The 22,494-nt window shown below is 50.1% G+C and overlaps 1 protein-coding gene across 1 annotated transcript in view; it reads right to left on the bottom strand.

The window, feature by feature from the left end:
* The window catches only part of LOC140386048 (protein THEMIS3-like), a 97,886-nt gene that overhangs the window by 4,579 nt on the left and 70,813 nt on the right, over window positions 1-22,494 (bottom strand). The window contains exons 3-4 of the mRNA XM_072468640.1: window positions 21,775-22,239; window positions 19,237-20,309 (exon numbers count right to left, since the gene is read on the bottom strand). Coding sequence (XP_072324741.1) covers window positions 19,237-20,309; window positions 21,775-22,239 — 1,538 coding nt within the window. The remainder of the gene's footprint in view (window positions 1-19,236; window positions 20,310-21,774; window positions 22,240-22,494) is intronic.

Here is a 22,494-nt window from a genome sequence, read left to right as displayed (position 1 = left end):
GTAAGTGGGAGGAGGAGCTAGGGGAGGGGATCGACAAGGGTATGTGGGTGGATGCCCTGGGAAGGGTAAAGTCTTCCTCCTCTTGCGCGAGGCTCAGCCTGATACAATTTAAGGTGCTGCACAGGGCAGACATGACCGGGGCAAGGCTAAGTCGGTTTTTTGGGAGTGAAGACAGATGTGCGAGGTGTTTGGGGAGCCCAGCAAACCACACCCACATGTTCTGGGCATGTCTAGAGTTGGAGGAGTTCTGGAGGGGCGTAGCGAGGATGGTGTCAAGGGTTAATGAATTCCAGGGTTAGGCCTAGCTGGGGGCTCGCAATATTTGGGGTGTCGGACGAGCCGGGAGTGCAGGAGGCAAAAGGGGCCGGTATTCAGGCCTTTGCGTCCCTGGTAGCCCGGCGAAGGATTCTCCTTCAGTGAAAGGATGCGAGGACCCCAAGCGTGGAGTCCTAGATTAACGACATGACAGGGATTATTAAATTCGAGAAGGTGAAATTTGCCTTAAGGGGATCGGTGCAACGGTTCTTCAAGCAGTGGCAGCAGTTCCTAGACTTCCTGGCGGAGCGTTAGGAGATGGTCAGCAGCAGCAGCAACCCGGGGGAGGGGGGGGGGGGGGGTTAAGTTTGCGTCTGGTAGGGGATGCACTATTGTTTACTGTTTAACGTTTATTTGTTTATTTATGCACTTTTGTTCTTGTTGTTTTATTATTTGTGTAAAGGGGGTGGTTCTATTTTTCGGTTGTGATAATCTGTGAAACATTTTGAATAAAAATTATTTTAAAAAAGAGAAAGAAAGCACAGCTTGAGGATTACTTAGTTGGATTACTGAGGACTACTTTGGGGGTTGAGTTTGAGTTGATGGTTGCTAAGATGTTCACTGTATGTTTTAAAAAGGTAAACTTGAGTTCATAGAATAAACATTGTTTTGCTTTAAAAAATACTTTTCCATTTCTGCTGTACCACTCCTATAGAGTGGGCCGTGTGCTCCCCATACCACAATCTATTAAAAGTTACGGGTCAGGTGAACTCAATGATACACTTTGGGGTTCTCTAAACCCTGGCCCATAACAACATGTGACAATAATGAATCAAATCACATCAAACCAGGTTAAAGTCCAACAGTCGAACCACTAGAGCAGCTCCTTCCTCAGGTGAATGAAGAGGTGGGTTCCACAACCACATTTATAAACAAAGCCAATAATGCAAGACGATACTTTGAATGCGAGTCTTTGCAGACAATTAAGTCTTTACAGGTCCAGACGGAGCGACTGGAGAGAGGGATAATCACAGGTTAAAGAGGTGTGGATTGTTTCAAGCCAGGACAGTTGATAGGATTTTGCAAGCCCAGGCCAGATGGTGGGGGGGGAGGGGTGAATGTAATGCGACATGAATCCAAGTTCCCGGTTGAGGCCGCACTCATGGGTGCGGAACTTGGCTATCAGTTTCTGCTCAGCGATTCTGCATTGTCGCACATCCTGAAGGCCGCCTTGAAAAACGCTTACCCGAAGATCTGAGGCTGAATGCCCTTGACTGCTGAAGTATTCCCCAACTTGCAGCAGCGTCCGAGAAAGGCTAGAGAAGAGAAATCGATTATCCTAAGTTTAAGGAACATTCCTGCCTGGTGATTGTCATGCGATGTCCATTCATCCAGAAAAGGAATCAGTCACACTTTAAGAATAATTTAATTATTGGTTTGGAATTCTCCAACATATTTGTTGATATTGTCTTTGGAATTCACTCTCTGCCTCGTCACAGACTGGACAACAATATTAACTGGTCAGTTTCCGTTTCATTTTGAAGTGTGAACCTCTGATGTAATCGGCACGGTGGTTTCCTGAACTGACTTATTTAATGAAAGAGTGCAGGAATCTCCAGTAACGACAGTGATTAATGGTCACCCAGGTTTCCTCCTTGAGCGGTCCCTCAGCTTCGAGGATGACTTGCTTCCACTCTGGGGAGGTGGGTTCTGCGGTGGCTGAATAGTCCGATCTCGAATCCGCAGACTCTGCCGCAGGTTTGGCAGGGGGTGTGGGTGGGATGCTCTGGATCCTGAGCCCTCCGTCCCCTGCTTGGCCTCCGGTTGCTCCACGCTCGAGGTGATTGGCGCCTTTGCAGGTGTTTCTTCTCCAGTTTGTGCATTCTAAGACAAGCGATTCCCACATGTCGGTGGGGAGGTTGCTTTTATTTAGGGAGGCTTTCAGAGTATTCTTGTAGCATTTCCTCTGCCATCCTAGTGATTGCTTGCCATTGCGGAGCTCGGAGTAGAGCACTTGTTTCAGGAGTCTTATGTCGTGCATGTGGACAATGTGGCCGGCCCATTGCAGCTGGTTGAGCGTGGCGTCGATAATGGAGGTATTGGCCTGGGATAGTATGCTCATGTTGGTACACCTATCCTGCCAGTGGATTTGCAATAATGTACTCAGCAATGTAAGGACTGTAGTTAAGGCAGAGCCAGGGCATGACATGAAGAAACTCTGAAGAGAGAATTCCCACAGCTTTCACACCTGTCTCACTGACTCTCTGTAAATCTCTTGTTACATTTCAGGTGCTCTCCGCCTCGCTTATATATGACTAAAAAATACAAATGTAAACCCTGTACTCAGTCTCTTCTTCTTCCCCAAACCTAGTGATGCACAAGGCAGATTTTCATCTGTTCCCATAACAAGTTTTCCCCTGGAACAGGTCGCTAGCCTGTTACCAGACCCTTAAGAGCTTGGCGGTCACCACTCTGCATCACATGTGGCTGAGGGAATCACTTCTCCTCTTAACCCCCGCCATTAGTGCGCAGGAAGGATTTTGCAGGGTCATAGTCAACCCGTTGGCCACATTATGAACACACCTTCCTTGACCATCAAGTCCTGGGGTGGGAGCCTCTGGCTCAGAGGCAGGGATGCTACCCGCTGCACCACAAGACCTCCCTCCCGTACTCCTTACTTATAACAAAACAAAATACTGCGGATGCTGGAGATCTGAAATAAAAAACAGAAAATGCTGTCAAAACTCAGCAGATTTGGCAGCATCTGTAGAGAGAGAGAAAGAGTTAAAGGGCGGCATTTTCCAAAAATGGCACCGAGTTCCGGATCAGGCGAGAAAAGCAGTGCTAGATGCGTTGGTTTCACAGCTGCCCTTTTCAGGCAGATCAAACAGCATTCTGTGCAGTTTCAAAGTGCTGGCCAGGATCACACAGCCAGCTTTTGGTGGGGGGGGGGGGGGGGGGGGGGGGGGTGCGGGGAGAGGAGGAGTGGGGGCGAAACTCAAAGCTGGGATTCTGAGATCGGGAATCTCAAAGTCAATTTAAAGGCGCTCCTCTCCCCTGGCCCCAGACAGCGGGACCTCTACCAGACGAGAGGAACACCCTCAAACCTCCAAGAGGGCCAACCTCCCCCACCCCATTCAATAGTTGGGTCGCCCTCCACCTCCACCAAGCCCCCCCCCCCCCCCCCCCCACCCACCATGGGGCTCCTTACAAGTCCCGTCCCTGGTCTCGCTCCTGGAACTGACACTACCCCAAACCTGGCAATGCCGGGACAGTGCCATGTGTTCACCAGCCATGTTTCTCACCACCCGGGGCTATACGTACCTCTGCATCCTTGGTGTGGTCATCACCACTGGTTTCTGTTTTTGGAAGCCAGTATTGATTCTCTTCAACATGACATCACAGCGGTGGGGTGGGGGTGGGCGGGGAGAAACATCAGACGTTGCCCGAAGATACGGCGTCAAGCCCTTTAATGAAACGGTAGTGTATTCTGATGTATTGAAATCAGGTTCACACCCACTCAGCTCATTAGGGAGAGCCCAGGAACATTGCACTCAGAAAGCTCACAGACTCAAATCCCCATTATGGCCTTCTCGCGAGAGTTGGAGGCCATAGTGGAATTTGCGCCCTCGGTGAATCGGCCCTGAAAATTTCACCCAATGTTTCGAGTCCAATATTTTTCTTCGCTGGAACTAGAATGAGATAGAAATGCAATTGGTTTTATGCTGTTGAATAAAGGAGGGAGGGTCTGGTGGAGTAAAATAGAAGGCCAGGGACATTGGAGGGCAGAAGAGGTTGGGAGTGGCAATGATAGAATGAAAGACTAAAGCTTTGGCCCAGTGTAGGTGTTAATAGCGGTTAATGGCTTATCCCAAAACTTTGCTGTTATATTTCTTTCTTGTTTGTATGAGAAAAAACACAAAACTTTTTATACGTTTTCCAGAATTTTCAGTGCACATGAATTATTCAGATGAAGTTGTAGCATTGTTCTGCTCTCTGCATCGGCCAGTTTGAAATTTGCCTTCACGTTTGGTCTCATTATCACACTAAATGCTAACTATTTTCAAATTTTAGATTTCATGTCCCAAAGCTTCTTTGAAAAAGTACAGAGAGAAGGTAAGGAGGTAGGGTGGGTAAGCGGACAGGTGGCAGGTGTGTCAGTGGATAGGTGGGTCAGGTTGGGAGCAGTTGACAGGGTGGGGGGCTGGTCGGGTCGGCTCAGATGGAAGTCGTTGTGGAGGGGGCTAGTCAAATTGGGTTGGGAAGACGCGGGGCTGCCAGGGAATCAGTGTGAGTAATTTGGGAGACAGATGTACAGTTTCCCAAGTGTTAGACTAGGTTTTCTTCTGTCTTGCTGGGTAGCTATCTGTAGTAGTCGGTATTCGGGGTATTACGGTACCCAGGTTGAAGCTGTAAGACCATTGGTGTGGGAGGTACCTGAGACAGCAATATCATTGGTGAAGCCTGCCTGCTGGTTCCGCCCAGTAAGGCGGAGTACAAGAGCCTGTGTCTCCCTAGCAGCTGCATTCTGTACCTGCGCTGCTGGGGGCAACATCTAGTCCAATAAAGCCTTCAATTGTCATCCAATCCCGGTTCTGGAGTTATTGATCGAGCATCAATTTATTGGACTAGATTTTAAAGAATGGAGCTCTGAATCAAGCCAGAGTGTCTGCAACTCAGCCCCCACGCGGCAAACTCAGTGGCAACCTTTAAACACTGGCTGGCATGCTTCAAAAGGTACCTCAGGACGGCCATGACTGCACCTACAAAGGACCAGATGCCCCACTCGATGGTGAGCCCAGAGATCTACACCCTCATCGAGGATGCGGACGATTTCGAGGGCGCAATGATCCTGCTGAAAGGACACTATATTCGCCCAGTAAACCAGGTCTACGCCCGACATCTGCTAGCGACGAGGCAACAAATCCCCGGGGAATCGCTGGAGGAATTCTACCGTGCGCTCCTGGTGTGAGGTAGGAACTGTGACTGCCCGCAAGTCTCAGCCAGCGACCACACAGAACTTTTGATCCGGGACGCATTCGTTGCAAGTATGCTGTCCTCCCAAATCCGCCAGCGGCTGCTAGAAAAAGAGACACTAGACCTCAAGGAGGCACGGGCCCTTGCTATCTCCCTGGATGTGGCCCCCGAAACGTCCGCGCGTACGTCCCCGACCGCGCGGCAGCCCCTCGGGCAGCGTGGAACCCCCCCGCGGCCGACTCTGATGCATCCCCCATCCCCCCCACAAGCTTGTGCTCCGCAATTACCAGGTAACCCCGGGGGGCCCCGCTCCTATTTTTGCGGGCAAGCCAAGCACCCCCGGCAGCACTGCCCACCTGCAAAGGGGGCGGCAAAAAGGGCAATTTTGTGACAGTATGCCAGGCCCAGGCGGTCGCCGCGGTCTCCGGGGGCGAACCGGGACCGCCACCCCAACTCTGTCCACTAGCAACGTGCGGCCAGCAGGCGCCATCTTCCTTTTCCAGAGCCACATACGGGCCCCGGGCGCCGCCATCCTGTTCACTAGGGACCACGTGCAATGGATGGGCGCCGCCATCTTGCCCACCCCCAGCCATGTGCAACCCTGGACACCGCCATCTTGGCTGGAGTCTCAGGGCCCTGATTCGGATGACCACACACCGCCCGAGGAAAACCTCCAACATTTGCCGCGACTTGCCTCGGTGACCCTGGACCAGTCTCGGCCCCGAACGCTCTTGACCGCGACAACGACCGTGCTCATCAATGGGCACAAACATCCTGCCTGATTGACTCCGGGAGCACGGAGAGCTTCATACACCCCAACACGGTAAGGCGCTGTTCTCTTCCCATCCACCCAGTTAACAAAAAGGTCTCCCTGGCCTCCGGGTCTCACTCTGTAGAGATCAAAGGGTTCTGCGTAATGAACCTCACGGTCCAGGGAAGGGAATTTTAAAATTTCCGCCTCTACGTCCTCCCTCACCTCTGCGCTGCCACGCTCCTAGGGTTAGACTTCCAATGTAACCTCCAGCGTTTAACTTTTAAATTCGGCGGCCCTATACCCCCTCCCACTGTCTGCAGCCTCGCGACCCTCAAGGCCGATCCGCCTTCCCTTTTTGCGAACTTCATCCCGGATTGCAAACCCGTTGCCACCAGCAGCAGATGGTACAGTGCCCAGGACCGGACCTTCATTAGGTCGGAGGTCCAGTGGTTACTGAAGGAAGGTATTATTGAGGCTAGCCCCAGTCCCTGGAGAGCTCAAGTAGTGGTTGTAAAGACCAGGGAGAAGCATAGGCTGGTCATCGACTACAGTCAGACCATCAACAGGTATACGCAGCTCAACGCATACCCTCTCCCCCGCATATCTGAAATGGTCAACCAGATAGCGTAATACAAGGTTTTCTCCACAGTAGACTTTAAATCAGCCTACCACCAGCTCCCCATTCGCCCGGACAACCGCAAATACACTGTATTCTAAGCAGATGGGCGGCTCTACCACTTTCTAAGGGTTCCCTTTGGTGTCACAAATGGGGTCTCGGTCTTTCAACGGGAGATGGACCGAATGGTTGACCGGTACGGTCTGCGGGCCATGTTCCCATACCTCGACAATGTCACCATCTGCAGCCACGACCAGCAGGACCATGACACCTACCTCCGCAAATTCCTCCATACCGCAAAAATCCTTAACTTAACCTGCAACAAGGACAAATGCGTGTTCAGCACCGACCGTCTAGCCATCCTCGGCTACGTAGTGCATGATGGAGTTATTGGCCCAGATCCCGGACGCCTGCGCCCCCTAATGGAGTTTCCCCTTCCCCACTGCTCCAAGGGCCTGAAACGCTGCCTGGGATTTTTTTAATATTATGCCCAGTGGGTCCCCAACTATGCGGACAAGGCACTAATACAATCCACAGTATTTCCCCTGTCGGCAGAGGCTCGCCAGGCCTCCAGCCGCATCAAAGGGGACATTGCAAAGGCCACGATGCACGCAATCGATGAATCCCTTCCCTTCCAAGTCGAGAGCGACGCGTCCGACGCAGCTCTGGCGGCCACCCTCAACCAAGCGGGCAGAACCGTGGCCTTCTTCTCACGCACCCTCCACGCTTCAGAAATCCGTCATTCCTCCGTTGAAAAGGAGGCCCAGGCCATAGTAGAAGCTGTGCATCACTGGAGGCATTACCTGGCCGGCAGGCGATTTACTCTCCTCACTGACCAATGGTCGGTTGCTTTCATGTTCGATAATGCACAGCGGGGCAAGATAAAGAACGATAAGATCTTACAGTGGAGGATCGAGCCCTCCACCTACAACTATGAGATCTTGTATCGTCCCGGGAAGCTAAACGAGCCTCCTGATGCCCTATCCCACGGCACATGTGCCAACGCACAAGTGGACCGACTCTGGGCCCCCCACGAGGACCTCTGCCACCCGGGAGTCACTCGATTCATCCATTTCATCAAGACCCACAATCTGCCCTACTCCATCGACGAGGTCAGGACCGCCACCAGGAACTGCCAAATCTGCGCAGTGTGCAAGCCGCACTTCTATAGGCCAGAGAAAGCACACCTGATAAAGGCTACACGTCCCTTTGAACGTCTCAGTATGGACTCCAAAGGGCCCCTTCCCTCCACCGACCGCAACACGTACTTCCTGAACGTGATTGACGAGTGCTCCCGGTTCCCATTCGCCATCCCCTGCCCCGACATGACCGCAGCCACTGTCATAAAAGCCCTCCACAGTATCTTTACACTGTTCGGTTTTCCCTCCTACATACACAGTGATAGGGGGGTCCTCCTTTATGAGCGACGAACTGCGTCAATTCCTGCTCAGCAAGGGCATTGCCTCGAGCAGGATGACCAGTTACAACCCCCGGGGAAACAGACAGGTAGAGAGGGAGAACGGAACGGTCATGAAGACCGTCCTACTGGCCCTACGGTCCAAGAAACCCCCAGTGTCCTGCTGGCAAGAGGTCCTTCCGGATGCTCTCCACTCCATCCGATCACTGCTATGTACCACGACCAACCAAACACCTCACGAACGTCTCCTTGTCTTCCCTAGGAAGTCCTCCTCCGGGACCTCGCTCCCAACCTGGCTGGCAGCTCCTGGACCCATTCTGCTCCGCAAACACGTGCGGGCGCACAAGTCGGACCCATTGGTCGAGAGTTTCCACCTCCTTCACGCTAACCCTCAATACGCCTATGTGGCGTACCCCGAAGGCCGACAGGATACGGTCTCCCTACGGGACCTGGCGCCCGCTGGATCCCCACCCACACCCCCACCACCAACCCCACCCTCCCTCCCACCGGCGCACCCCACAGCCGCCCCCTTCCCAGGTGGATCGGTGCTCCCACCGGTCCCATCTAGGGGTGATGAAGCTGCCGAAGAAGCCGAGGCCACGCTCCCGGAGCCACGCCTGCATCACCGCCGAAACTGCGACGATCACAGAGGACGACCAGGGCCCCCAATCGACCAATTGTTTCCTTTTGAATGTAAATAAATACTGTAAATAGTTGCGACATGTGACGAGGCAAAACACTGTACTAATGTATACTGGGTACCACCATAACCTCAACCTCTACCACCGTATAACACGAGACCATCACCCCCGCCGGACTCTTTTTAACAGAGGGTGAAAGTGGTAGTCGGTATTAGGGATATTACGGTACCCAGGTTGATGCTGTAAGACCATTGGTGTGGGAGGTACCTGAGATAGCCTGCCTGCTGGTTCCGCCCAGTAAGGCGGAGTATAAGAGCCTGTGTCTCCCTAACAGCTGCATTCTGTACCTGCACTGCTGGGGGAAAACATCTAGTCCAATAAAGCCTTCAATTGTCATCCAATCTCGCTTCTGGAGTTATTGATCGAGCAGCACTATCCAAGTAAGAAAGATAGAACTGTCCGAAGTCTCCGACTCTTAACAGTGTTGAAGACTTTTGTCAGAGGTTGCCTGGGATCAAGGGAACTTCACAGGAAATTCCCACAGAGTCCATGTATTGTGACTTCCGAAGGGTCCCACAACAAATCTTCAGGGCACTTCCAGACTCCGACTATCGGGATATCAAAAGATTTGGGACACAGCTTTGACTCTCTTCTAGAACGCAGCCCCACTCCCCAAATCTATGCCTCCACACTAGCTGCAATGCTTGCTGATTCCCTTGCTGCCCACTCCACACCCATCCCCATCACCACTCCTCTCCTCTCCCACTCACCACCTCGATCGGTGTCCCTCACACTGCCCCACTCCCAACCCATCGCGACCCCTCATGTCTACCCTACTCCCAGCCCTAGGCCACCTCACTCGACGTTCCTCTCCGGCGCCTTTGCTACCTCACTTGTGGCGTGTAAGGTGGTGAGAGAGTGAGACGAAGAGAGGGGTCAGGAGTGGGACAGGCTGGGGGGAATGGGGGGGGAGGGGGGAGACAGGTGAACAATCACCAGCGAGGGAGCAGGGCAGCCAGTGAGTTGGCGGGCGGGGTGGCGAGTGGCGTGGCAAGCGGGGTGGTGAGCGAAGTGGAGAGGCGAAGTGGCAAGTGAACAGGAGGCAGTGAGGGGCTATGAGCAGGGTGGTGAGTGGAAGGCAGCATATGGGTGGTGAGAATTCAGCAGACAACGGACACACAACAAGATGCCAGCGTCGGGAAGAATCTGTGTATACATCGCTAGACGGGCTTTGTGCTCATTTCCTGTTCCAGTTTGGTGCCAGGAGATCCAGTGTTTTAAAAATGTTCGCATTGTGAATCTTCCCTGAGTGGACCATTAATCTTTGGATCGCTGACAGTTACTATAATATTCCAGACTCCTAATGCCAACCCTTTAATAAATCAGTTCATGAACACTAATGCTGAAATACTTAATGCGTTGATGCATTTATTTTAATAATACTACTAATAATAATCTTTATTATTGTCACAAGTAGGCTTACCTTAACACTGCAATGAAGTTCCTGTGAAAATCCCCTAGTCGCCACACTCCAGCGCCTGTTCGGGTACACAGAGGGAGAAATCAGAATGTCCAATTCACCTAACAAGCACGTCTTTCAGGACTTGTGGGAGGAAACCGGAGCACCCGGAGGAAACCCACACAGACAGAGTTGTTCTGGGGCAGCCGGTTCCTGCGGTCCAGGTCCTGTATCATCAGCTGCAAAGTGAATTATTGCAATTCGATCCGAAAATCCTTTCTCAGCATGGCCTTAATGAGTGCCATGGTTTGACCTTCAGGAACCAGCCACAAAGGCACATGTCGTGCACAGATAAATGATGCCAGTTAGAAGCAATATTAGTCACAGCCAACACAAATAAATGATAAAAAGGCAACTTGAAGTTGTACGAACACTCTGCTACTTCTGACCTTGATCTAGATATGTTGTAATGCCCTGAAATTACTGTTCCCTAGCACCAGTGATGAACTTGCCCATTAGAAGCATTTAGATGAGCACTCGAAACACAATAGCATCCAGGGCCAAGTGCTGGAAAATGGGATTAAAATATATAGGTGTTGGTGGCCGGCACAGACAAGATGGACTGAAGGGACTGTTTCTATGCTGTAAAGCTCCACGGCTATAACCCCTGGTGTTAACAATCAGGAAGGTCCAGCCAACAATGCTATTTAAGGGGCTAGTTGCTGGTTTGGCCTCAGGCTGCTGGTTACCTTCCGGACATTTGTTTTGATATTTTCTGTGTTGCACAAGTCAATACTGCCATCTAGTATCAACCTTGTGCTGGTGCTGGATGTATTTTCTCTGAAAAGTACGTATCTGGCCATGGGTGGTGTGGTAGATCTGCCTTTCAGACTGGATTGGAAGGAGAGCAATGAAAAGTGTGGGGCGGTGAAGGGCAAGTTAAGGGTACCATGATCTTGTCAACCACAGTAGGCCTTAAGGGAGCATCTCCCCAACCCTAACTTCACTAAGAAGCTATGTGTCAGGTGTCTTCACTTCACCAAGACGTCTATCCTGTCATCAGCTGCAGCTCGAACCTCAAATTAGGACATAAAATCCCGACGGTGCAGAAGGAGGCCATTCGGCCCATCGAGTCTACACCAATCCACTCCACCCTATACCTGTAATCCCATAAACCCATAACCTAACTTGAACATCTCGGGACACTAAAGGGCAATTTAGCATGGCCAATTCACCTAACCTGCACATCTTTGGACTGTGGGAGGAAACTGGAGCACCCGGCGGAAACCCACGCACACACGGGGAGAAAGTGCAAACTCCACACCGACAGTCACCCAAGGCCGGAACCTTGGACATCAATGCTTGCGGTTGACAAGATCACGGTGCCCCTTAACGTTTATTCTTTTCACTTGGATGGGTTAATCAGGAGGGAGTCTTGAGGTGGTATTGGTAACCTCTCTGCTTGTTGTGTATCACTGTATCAGAGAGTGACTAAGGCGCTCTGCCTCAGAAATAACATTTCACTTGGACGGAGCGAAGGAAGGTAAGAAAAGGAATTCAGCCTTGCCTGTACTTCACGCTTCCCCAAGGTCCAAGGTGCCATGGACTGCATGCACATTGCCCTGCATGATCTCCATTAGCAAACAGACTCAATGGAAAGGGGTACTTCCTTAATGTGCATATTCTTTGAAATCAGAGATGGAATGTTCTGGAGTTCTGTGCCTGAATTCATCCTCTCTGCCATCTTTATTCCAATCAGACAACTAGGTCACAGGCTGGCTACTTCACAGTAAGGCTGGTCTCCCCCTGTAAGGAGCCTATGAATCTTGTTAGGATTGCGGGTACAGATGCAGTGCACGCCTCCAATGACAGCTATGCTGCCACCAGGAATATCATTGAGCAGACGGTCAGCACACTGAAGCTACAGTTCTGTGGCCTGGATCACTCGGGAGGATCCTTGCAGTCCGCCCCGATCATGTTTCCACCTTCATGACACAACGTTGCATAACTTGGCTGTATTGAAGGACCAGCCCAAACCTGGGCAGTAAGAAGTGGAGGAGGGGGAGGAGGAGGCAAAGCAAGGTCAGCATCAACTATCAGGGCCTCGAGCTGCCAGAGCAGTTGGATACAAAATAATCCAAGAGCTCTTCAGCTGACCCATCACTCCAATTCCCAAAAAGCTCAACAAACCCACAATCCTTATTATTACCATATGAACCGTAAGCATCTGATTGCCTTCCTTCAGCCCAGTCTCATAAATCTTGGCCTCAGCTATCTGCAAATACGAATACTAAATTCATACAACACAAACTTTTGAATCATTTTTAATTCCCTCACTCCTCTAAAATGACCTAGTAACTCACTCAGTTCAGGGCACTTAGGGATGGGCAAGAAATGCTGGCCTTGCCAGTGACATCCACACCCCATCAGAGTTGTGCAACCTCAAATGTAATTGCTGCATGGGTGGCCTTTGCTGCAGTTGGCTAAGGCCCCAAACTCTGGGACCCCCTCCCTAAACCTCTGTCTCCATACCTCACTTTATCGTAAGGTACGCCTTTAAACCTACCTCGTTGGCCAAGATTTTGGTCACCTGACCGAAAAATCTCCTTATGTGGCTATGTGTCAAATTCAGTTTTACAAGGTGCCCGTGAAGCAACTTGGGATGTTTCATTTTGCTCAAGGTGCCATATAAATATAAGTTGTTGTTGTTCTCCATCAGCATTTTAATGGAGCAAAACAAGACACTGCCTCATTGCTCATCCTGCCAGCACAAATCACTTCCTGTTTGAAATAAATCTACCTCACAGCATTGCGACCACTGCATTTCTCATGCTCACTTGTCTCAATTTACAGGAGAACAACATTTGGGATTTTCAATTATCCCCAGAACATTATTGACCAATTGAGTTTCCACTGCGTGGAATTATCATAACTGTAAAAACTGCAAGGGTTAATGAAGTGTCTAGAGTAGCCACTAGGACTTCCGGGTGCGGCGATGACCAGCTAAGTCGCACGTTTCGGCATCTCCCGGTGGAACGGACTTTTGGGCTCTTAATGAGAGCCCCAACGGCAATTTTAACGGCTAAAAGCACTGTGCGGTAAACCAGAAGGGAATCCCCCCTGGACACGGATGGAAAAAGGAGAGGAAAGTGGCCGGATTGCGGTGGATCCTTTAGAGCAGCGGCAAGGAAGGCAAGCAAAAACCAAGATGGCGTCGGAAGGTGGCAGTTTAATATGGGGCCCTGAACAACACGAGTTCTTGAAGCGCTGCGTGGAAGAACTTAAAAAGGAGATGAAGAAGGAGCTGTTGGCCCCGATATTACAGGAGATTGAAGGGCTAAAGGATGAGCAAAAGACCCAGGAGCAGGAGCTTCGGGTCGTGAAGGCAAAGGCTGCCGAGAACGAGGACGATATACAGGGACTGGTGGTGAAGACGGAGATGCATGAGGCACACCATAAAAGGTGTGTTGAAAGGCTGGAGGTGCTGGAGAATAATGCGAGGAGGAAGAATTTAAGGATTCTTGGTCTTCCCGAGGGTGCAGAGGGGGTGGACGTCGGGGCATATGTGAGCACGATGCTGCACTCGTTAATGGGATCGGAGGCCCCGACGGGTCCGTTGGAGGTGGAGGGAGCCTATCGAGTTATGGCGCGAAGACCGAGGGCTGGAGAAATTCGCCGAGCCATAGTGGTGCGATTTCTCCGATATAAGGACAGAGAGATGGTCCTCAGATGGGCAAAGAGAACTCGGAGCAGTAAATGGGAGAACGCGGTGATCCGCGTATATCAGGATTGGAGTGCGGAGGTGGCGAGAAGGAGGGCGAGCTTTAATCGGGCCAAGGCGGTGCTTCATAAAAGGAAGGTCAAATTTGGAATGCTGCAGCCGGCAAGACTGTGGGTCACACATCAAGGGAAACACCACTACTTTGAAATGGCGGATGAGGCATGGACATTTATTGTCGAAGAGAAATTGGAATAAGTGGGTTATATTAAAAAAAAGAACGTTTGAGACAAAGTGGTGGGGCGAATATGGGGGGCGAAGAGGGGGGAAAAAGGGGGGAGAGGAGAGATGATTTTTAAGTTGTTAATCCTGCGACCCGGTAACTTTTCTCTCTTCCCCTTGTTGTGGGGGAGGGAGGGAGGGAGGTGGAGGAGCTGGGGGCGTCGGCCATTGGGGGCGGGGCCAAAAGGGAAGCGCGGGCTTTGTTCCCGCGCTATGATAATTATGGCGGGAACGGGGAAGCAGGAAGGCGGGGGCGTCGCACAGTGCGAGCTGAGGTCACGGGGGTAGCCGAGGTCGGCCAGAGTTTGCTGACTTCTGGGAGCAACATGGGGGGTGCAAATACGCTAGTGGGGGATCTAGCGGGGGTGGGGTGGGGGGGGTGTTAACTGGGTTGCTGCTGCTGGGGAGAAGGGGGAGCTGGTATGGGGTGGGGTGGGCGAGGCGGGGGGGGCGCCACCTGGGGGGGACACAGCTACGTGGGAACCGGGTGAGGAGCTGGTTAAAAAAAGGGGATGGCTAGTCGACAAGGGGGGGTAAAGAGCCCCCCAACCCGGCTGATCACGTGGAATGTGAGAGGGCTGAACGGGCCGATAAAGAGGGCACGGGTACTCGCACACCTAAAGAAACTTAAGGCAGATGTGGTTATGCTACAGGAGACGCATTTGAAACTGATAGACCAGGTCAGACTGCGCAAAGGATGGGTGGGCCAGGTGTTTCATTCGGGGCTAGATGCGAAAAACAGGGGGGTGGCTATACTAGTGGGGAAGCGGGTAATGTTTGAGGCAAAGACCATAGTGGCGGATAGTGGGGGCAGATACGTGATGGTGAGTGGCAAATTGCAGCGGGAGGCGGTGGTCTTAGTGAACGTATATGCCCCGAACTGGGATGATGCCAACTTTATGCGGCGCATGCTAGGACGTATCCCGGACCTAGAGGCGGGGAAGCTGGTAATGGGTGGAGATTTTAACACGGTGCTGGAACCAGGGCTAGACAGATCGAGGTCCAGGACCGGAAGGAGGCCGGCAGCAGCTAGGGTGCTTAGGGACTTTATGGAGCAGATGGGAGGAGTAGACCCCTGGAGATTTAGTAGACCTAGGAGTAAGGAGTTTTCGTTTTTCTCCTATGTCCACAAAGTTTATTCACGGATAGACTTTTTTGTTTTGGGAAGGGCGCTGATCCCGAAGGTGACGGGGACGGAGTATACGGCTATAGCTATTTCGGATCACGCTCCACATTGGGTGGACTTGGAGATAGGGGAGGAAAAAGAACAGCGTCCACCCTGGAGAATGGACATGGGACTATTGGCGGATGAGGGGGTGTGCTTAAGGGTGAGGGGGTGTATTGAAAGGTACTTGGAACTCAATGATAATGGGGAGGTCCAGATGGGAGTGGTCTGGGAGGCGCTGAAGGCAGTGGTTAGAGGGGAGCTGATATCAATCAGGGCACATAAAGGAAAGCAGGAGGGTAGGGAACGGGAGCGGTTGCTGAAAGAACTTCTGAGGGTGGACAGGCAAGATGTGGAGGCACCGGAGGAGGGACTATACAGGGAAAGGCAAAGGCTACATGTAGAATTTGATTTGCTGACTACGGGTAATGCAGAGGCACAGTGGAGGAAGGCACAGGGAGTACAGTACGAATATGGGGAGAAGGCGAGCAGGTTGCTGGCCCACCAACTGAGGAAAAGGGGAGCAGCGAGATGAGGAGGGAGAGATGGAGCAGGGAGTGGAGAGAGTGAATGGAGTGTTCAAGGCATTCTATGAAAGATTATATGAAGCTCAGCCCCCGGATGGGAAGGAGAGAATGATGTGTTTTCTGGACCAGCTGGAATTTCCTAAGGTGGAGGAGCAGGAGAGGGTGGGACTGGGAGCACAGATTGAAATGGAGGAAGTAGTGAAAGGAATTAGGAGCATGCAGGCGGGGAAGGCCCCGGGACCAGACGGATTCCCAGTTGAATTTTATAGGAAATATGTGGACTTGCTGGCCCCGCTACTGATGAGAACCTTTAATGAGGCGAGGGAAAGGGGGCAGCTGCCCCCGACTATGTCAGAGGCAACGATATCGCTCCTCCTAAAGAAGGAAAAAGACCCGCTGCAATGCGGGTCCTATAGGTCTATTTCCCTCCTGAACGTGGACGCTAAGATTCTGGCCAAAGTAATGGCAATGAGGATAGAGGATTGTGTCCCGGGGGTGGTCCATGAGGACCAAACTGGGTTTGTGAAGGGGAGACAGCTGAATACGAATATACGGAGGCTGCTAGGGGTAATGATGATGCCCCCACCAGAGGGGGAAGCGGAGATAGTGGTGGCGATGGATGCCGAGAAAGCATTTGATAGAGTGGAGTGGGATTATTTGTGGGAGGTGCTGAGGAGATTCGGCTTTGGGGATGGGTATATTAGATGGGTACAGCTGCTGTATAGTGCCCCGATGGCGAGCGTAGTCACGAATGGACGGGGGTCTGAATATTTCCGGCTCCATAGAGGGACGAGGCAGGGATGTCCTCTGTCCCCATTATTGTTTGCACTGGCGATTGAACCACTGGCCATGGCACTGAGGGGTTCCAGGAAGTGGAGGGGAGTACTCAGGGGAGGAGAAGAACACCGGGTATCTCTGTATGCGGACGATTTGTTGATATGTAGCGGACCCGGCGGAGGGGATGCCAGAGATAATGCGGATACTTGGGGAGTTTGGAGTTTTTTCAGGGTATAAATTGAACATGGGGAAAAGTGAGTTGTTTGTGGTGCATCCAGGGGAGCAGAGCAGAGAAATAGAGGACTTACCGTTGAGGAAGGTGGCAAGGGACTTTCGGTACTTGGGGATCCAGATAGCCAAGAATTGGGGTACATTGCATGGGCTAAATTTAACGCGGTTGGTGGAGCAGATGGAGGAGGACTTTAAGAGATGGGACATGGTGTCCCTGTCACTGGCAGGGAGGGTGCAGGCGGTTAAAATGGTGGTCCTCCCGAGATTCCTTTTTGTGTTTCAGTGCCTCCCAGTGGTGGTCACGAAGGCTTTTTAAAAAAGAATTGAGAAGAGTATTATGAGTTTTGTGTGGGCCGGGAAGACCCCGAGAGTGAGGAGGGGATTTTTGCAGCGTAGTAGGGATAGGGGGGTGCTGGCACTACCGAGCCTAAGTGAGTACTACTGGGCCGCCAATATCTCAATGGTGTGTAAGTGGATGGGAGAAGAGGAGGGAGCGGCGTGGAAGAGTTTGGAGAGGGCGTCCTGCAGGGGGACTAGCCAACAAGCTATGGTGATGGCGCCGTTGCTGTTCTCACCGAAGAAATACACCACAAGCCCGGTGGTGGTGGCTACACTGAAAATTTGGGGGCAGTGGAGACGGCATAGGGGAAAGACGGGAGCCTCGGTACGGTCCCCGATAAGAAATAACCATAGGTTTGTTCCGGGGAGAATGGATGGGGGATTTGGAGCATGGCAAAGAGTAGTGGTAACACAATTCGTAGATGGGACGTTTGCGAGTCTGGGAGCGCTGACGGAAAAATATGGGTTGCCCCAAGGGAATGCATTTCGGTATATGCAACTCAGGGCTTTTGCGAGGCAACAGGTGAGGGAATTCCCGCAGCTCCCGACGCAGGAGGTGCAGGACAGAGTGATCTCAAAGACATGGGTGGGGGACGGTAAGGTATCAGATATATATAGGGAAATGAGGGACGAGGGGGAGATTATGGTAGATGAGCTGAAAGGGAAATGGGAAGAAGAGCTGGGGGAGGAGATTGAGGAGGGGCTGTGGGCTGATGCCCTAAGTAGGGTAAACTCAGTCCTCGTGTGCCAAGCTAAGCCTGATACAATTTAAGGTGTTACACAGGGCGCATATGACTGGAGCACGGCTCAGTAAATTTTTTGGAGTAGAGGATAGGTGTGCGAGATGCTCGAGAGGCCCAGCGAATCACACCCACATGTTCTGGTCATGCCCGGCACTACAGGGGTTTTGGGTGGGGGTGGCAAAGGTGCTTTCGAAGGTGGTGGGGGTCCAGGTCGAACCAAGCTGGGGGCTGGCTATATTTGGGGTTGCAGAAGAGCCGGGAGTGCAGGAGGCGAAAGAGGTTGATGTTTTGGCCTTTGCGTCCCTAGTAGCCCGGCGCAGGATATTGTTAATGTGGAAGGAAGCCAAGCCCCCGGGTGTGGAGACCTGGATAAATGACATGGCAGGGTTTATAAAGTTGGAACGGATTATGTTCGTTCTAAGGGGGTCGGCTCAAGGGTTCACCAGGCGGTGGCAACCGTTCGTCGAATACCTCACAGAAAGATAGAGGGAATGGAAAAGAAGAAGACAGCAGCAGCAACCCCGGGGGAGGGGGTGGGGGGGTGGGGGGGGGGGGGGAGGAATCAGAAGGACTCTTAGGGATGTTATTGGATATGCATAGTTATTTGGTATATGTAATTGTATATTGGATGGTTGGATTGTATTTTTGGAGAGTATTTATCGTGGACAAGGCAGTTGCCATTTAGTTTTGTTTTTGATTTTGTTCATATATTATTTATTTATTTGTTTAAAACTGGCCATTGTTATTTATATTGTTTTGTTGATGTATAAAAGAAACACTATGTACTGTTATGTTTGGCCAAAAAATCTTGAATAAAATATATCTTTAAAGAAAAATAGAGTAGCCACTAGAGGGAGCTATAGTTACAACTATATAAGGCAATGATGCTAAGCCTTGGTGGAAGATGTGTGTGCAGGATTTAGCTAGAGCGAGTCAGAAGTACAGATAGTGTGAGTAAGAGCAGATCATAGTTTATATCAGTATAAAGATTAGTTTAGATGGGTGCAGTTTAAATGTTAATAATCAACTGTGTGTTCTTTAGGAGTACGCATCAAATCCAAATTAGTAGTGTTGATAAACTTATAGCTTTGTTCAAGTTCAAGCTATTTTGTGGTCTTTGTGAACACTACGCTAACCATCCGGAATTTAGCAACACAAGGAACACCACACACTGGAGCATAGATAGTGGAGTTTGCACAAAATTCAAAGGACTTGGATTTCACGACCTCAAAGCACTTTAAATAAATTTATCACAAATTATAAATGAAACTCTCAAAAGGTGTAGCCTACCAAGAACATTCCTAATATAACACTTTGGGTCCTTAAAGCACATACCTCATCATGAAGAAGAGGAGGAGGACCAGTGAGGGTACTTTTCTTTGTCACTTTGGGTGGAATTGGAGGGGTTTGACTTTGGCCCCAGAATTGAACAGTGCTCCCAGGTTTGGGAGGTAGCGGAGGTGGTGCAGGATGAACATCGCAGCCTTTAAGCAACGCATATTCATCAGCTGATAAACGTTGAACAGCTCTGGGTGACATCAGGCCCAGGGGTAGCTTGCTCGTAGAAGGTGATTCTTTGCTCATTACTGCCACCCTCACTTTCACAAGCTCTACAGGTATTTCGAAGGGTTCAGCTGAAGCATGGGTGGATTTCGCAGCAACATATTTCATGTTAACCTCACCATCAACCTTCAGTTCACTTATACCAAAAAGAAGATCACTGGGCAGAGACTGGTCCTTAGCAATCACTTTTACATGACATGGAGGGTTGTGGTGGGCAAGGAGTTCCTGGATGGTGAACTTCTCTCTGTCCTTTAAAACTTCCAAAAATGTTCCTATTGCATACATTGGGAGCAGGACGATGTCACGTGTGGAGATCTTCTCACATGCCAGAACGGTCATGGCTTGCGGCTGCGCCCCAACACATGTAGAAATATTTACGCTCTTGACTGCACGGAATCCTTCCCCGGCAATAAATGATGATAACCCTTTGATATCTGCAGCATGGCATTGTGTAGCAATGACTTCAATCACTCCACCTCTCTCCCTTGCAAGTTCTAAGTCATAAACCGATTGGAATGTTCTGGGGGTCCTCTGAAATGCACCGTGATAGCTGCAAGGAACAAGAAAATGTTGCTCTGCAGAGTGCTGAGAGATTGCTGTGACAAGGTAGTTCTTCACTTCTGCCCTTTTCAAAATGGTGAGGCACTTCCCAACTTCCAAGTATCCGTGACTCATGGCGAAGTGACTGTCTTTGTTCATGATGTCTACAATCCGAACGGTCAAAGGAAAGACATCGTTTGGCATGGCGTAAACGTCTTCCAAATAATAAGCCTCCTTCGTCACTGCACCAGTGATATCAACCATTTCGAAATCCAGCTGAGTTGGGATCATAATTTCTACTCCTCCTATAGCCAGGAAACAGATTTATGAAAGAAAACTGTTTCAGTTTACATTATTCACAGCAAGGGGGCGAAAGTGGGGTTTGGGTTACTTGGCAAAACAAGGAGGTTTGCCAGAAATGCCAAGTCATCGCAAAATTTTAATTTCAATTCATATTAATGACGGAATAAAAAAAAAAAACAGGAATTGTTGGATGAACTCTAAGGAGGTCTAGCAGCATCTGTGGAAAGGGAAAGACAGTCAAAGCTTTTGAGTCCAATATGACTCCTCTGCAGAAGAATAGTCATATTGGATTCAAAGCATTAACCCTGTTTCCCTCTTGTCACGGCCCCCTGGGCGCGGTCAATTCCCCGTTGACAGTGGTGGGACCAGAAAATTATGCCACTGGCCAATGATGGGCCACCTCCGCCACTGCAGGAGGGGGGGGGGGAGGATGGTGAGGGGGGGGGGGGGGTACCTTGCCTACTGTTTCAAGTTGTAAGACCTTCTTATTTCTCCTCGATACTCAGTCCGGTTGATAGAGGTGACCAAAACACTCTTTATTTTTCAAGAATTTACTTAATACACTTTCATAAAACTGAATCAAAAACTTACTTAGATCAAAACAATACATAAACTGGTCAGAACATAGCAAAACGCGTTAAACATAAAAGCAGAAAGAAATTACTTTAAACACAAACAGATAGATGATTCAAGAACTCAGGAAGACAGGAATTCAAGAACGAAACCTTGCCCATGAGGTCATACTTTTAAGGAAATCCATATCTATAGTCTAACCCCTTATTTGCTATGATGTGGAGATGCCGGCGTTGGACTGGGGTGAGCACAGTAAGAAGTCTTACAACACCAGGTTAAAGTCCAACAGGTTTGTTTCGAATCGCAAGCTTTAAGAGCGCTGCTCCTTCCTCAGGTGAATCCTGGTGTTGTAAGCCTTCTTACTGTGCCCTTATTTGCTGTCATTGATTCTAATTCTCAGCTGAGGCTTTCTGATTTATTCAAGAAAGAGTCAGCCACTGAACAGGTGATTGGTTAATTGGACATTAATCAATTACTCCAAATTAATTAGCCTGGCACAGTACTGTTCTCATGCATTCTGTCCCACGGTCAAACTCTTTGTGTCATGTCTGGTCTCAGCTTATACTATCGTTACTTGATTATTGCAAATCCATTGAATGTACCTTCGTATCGCTTCTCTCGACATATTTGTACAGTACATCTTTTGCAACATTTGTCAGTATCTATAGACAGTCATGGTCAGGGTTCAATAGTTCAGTCAATTTTTTAGAACTTGATCCTACTTCTGCAGATTCAGTAATTTTTCAAGAATCATTTTATTTTCCAGTAGCCGATTCTCTTAAAGGACCCCCTAAATAATTGTTAAATCCAATACTAGTCCAATGTGGAAAGTGTTTCATAAAAGCATATCCCGAAATCTCGGCTGTATATGGAAAAAGGCCCTTAACCACCTACCTGTGAGCAATACTTTGACACTATATGTGGGTTGAAGGATCAATTGGCCACTGAATTCTCTTGGAAACAGGGGGAATCTTTCTTCGAGTGCTGGGACTCCCATCACAGGCTTCACAATGCGGCGTCGGCCTACTGGAATCTTCCATGTTAGTATTTCGTCAAGTGTGTAGTAGTTGTCATCATGACATTCTTGGAACATTCCTCGACAATTCATTGGTAGTTGTATGACTGGATTATCTTTTCTTTTAACCAGCTGGCATTTCAACATCTGTCCACTGACTCCGTCCTCAATTCCCAGTAACGCCAACTTTTCACCTTTTTCAAGAATGCTGCCTTCAGCCAAGGAAATTGCAATCTTGTTCTGGAATCTTGGCTGTTGGTCCCTCTTCTTCCCTATCTTGACGCAGTTTACCAGGTGGCCCACAGTCTCGTATGTATCCGGATCTGGAATGAGCAGAAAATCCCCTGAAACGGAAAACAAAGCAATTGAAGGAACTAATATGGTTTCGACTCTCTTAAAAAAAAGTAAAGAAGGTATTCAAAGAAATGTCCCTCCAATTCTCCCCCCCCCCCCCCCAACCCCCCGCCCAACCCCCCACTGTATTTTATTTAAGGGTCTATTTTTCTTGTGTGGACAGTGAGTAATGGGGAGATAATTTACATATTACCTTGTTTCATTCACTGATATGAGTGTCACTAGCAAGGCCGGTGTTTATTACC

Source organism: Scyliorhinus torazame, chromosome 11, assembly GCF_047496885.1.
Source record: "Scyliorhinus torazame isolate Kashiwa2021f chromosome 11, sScyTor2.1, whole genome shotgun sequence".
In the NCBI taxonomy this organism is placed as follows: Eukaryota; Metazoa; Chordata; class Chondrichthyes; order Carcharhiniformes; family Scyliorhinidae; genus Scyliorhinus; species Scyliorhinus torazame.
The sequence above is the reverse complement of the archived record's forward strand: the minus strand, read 5'-3'. Positions and strand labels throughout refer to the sequence as shown.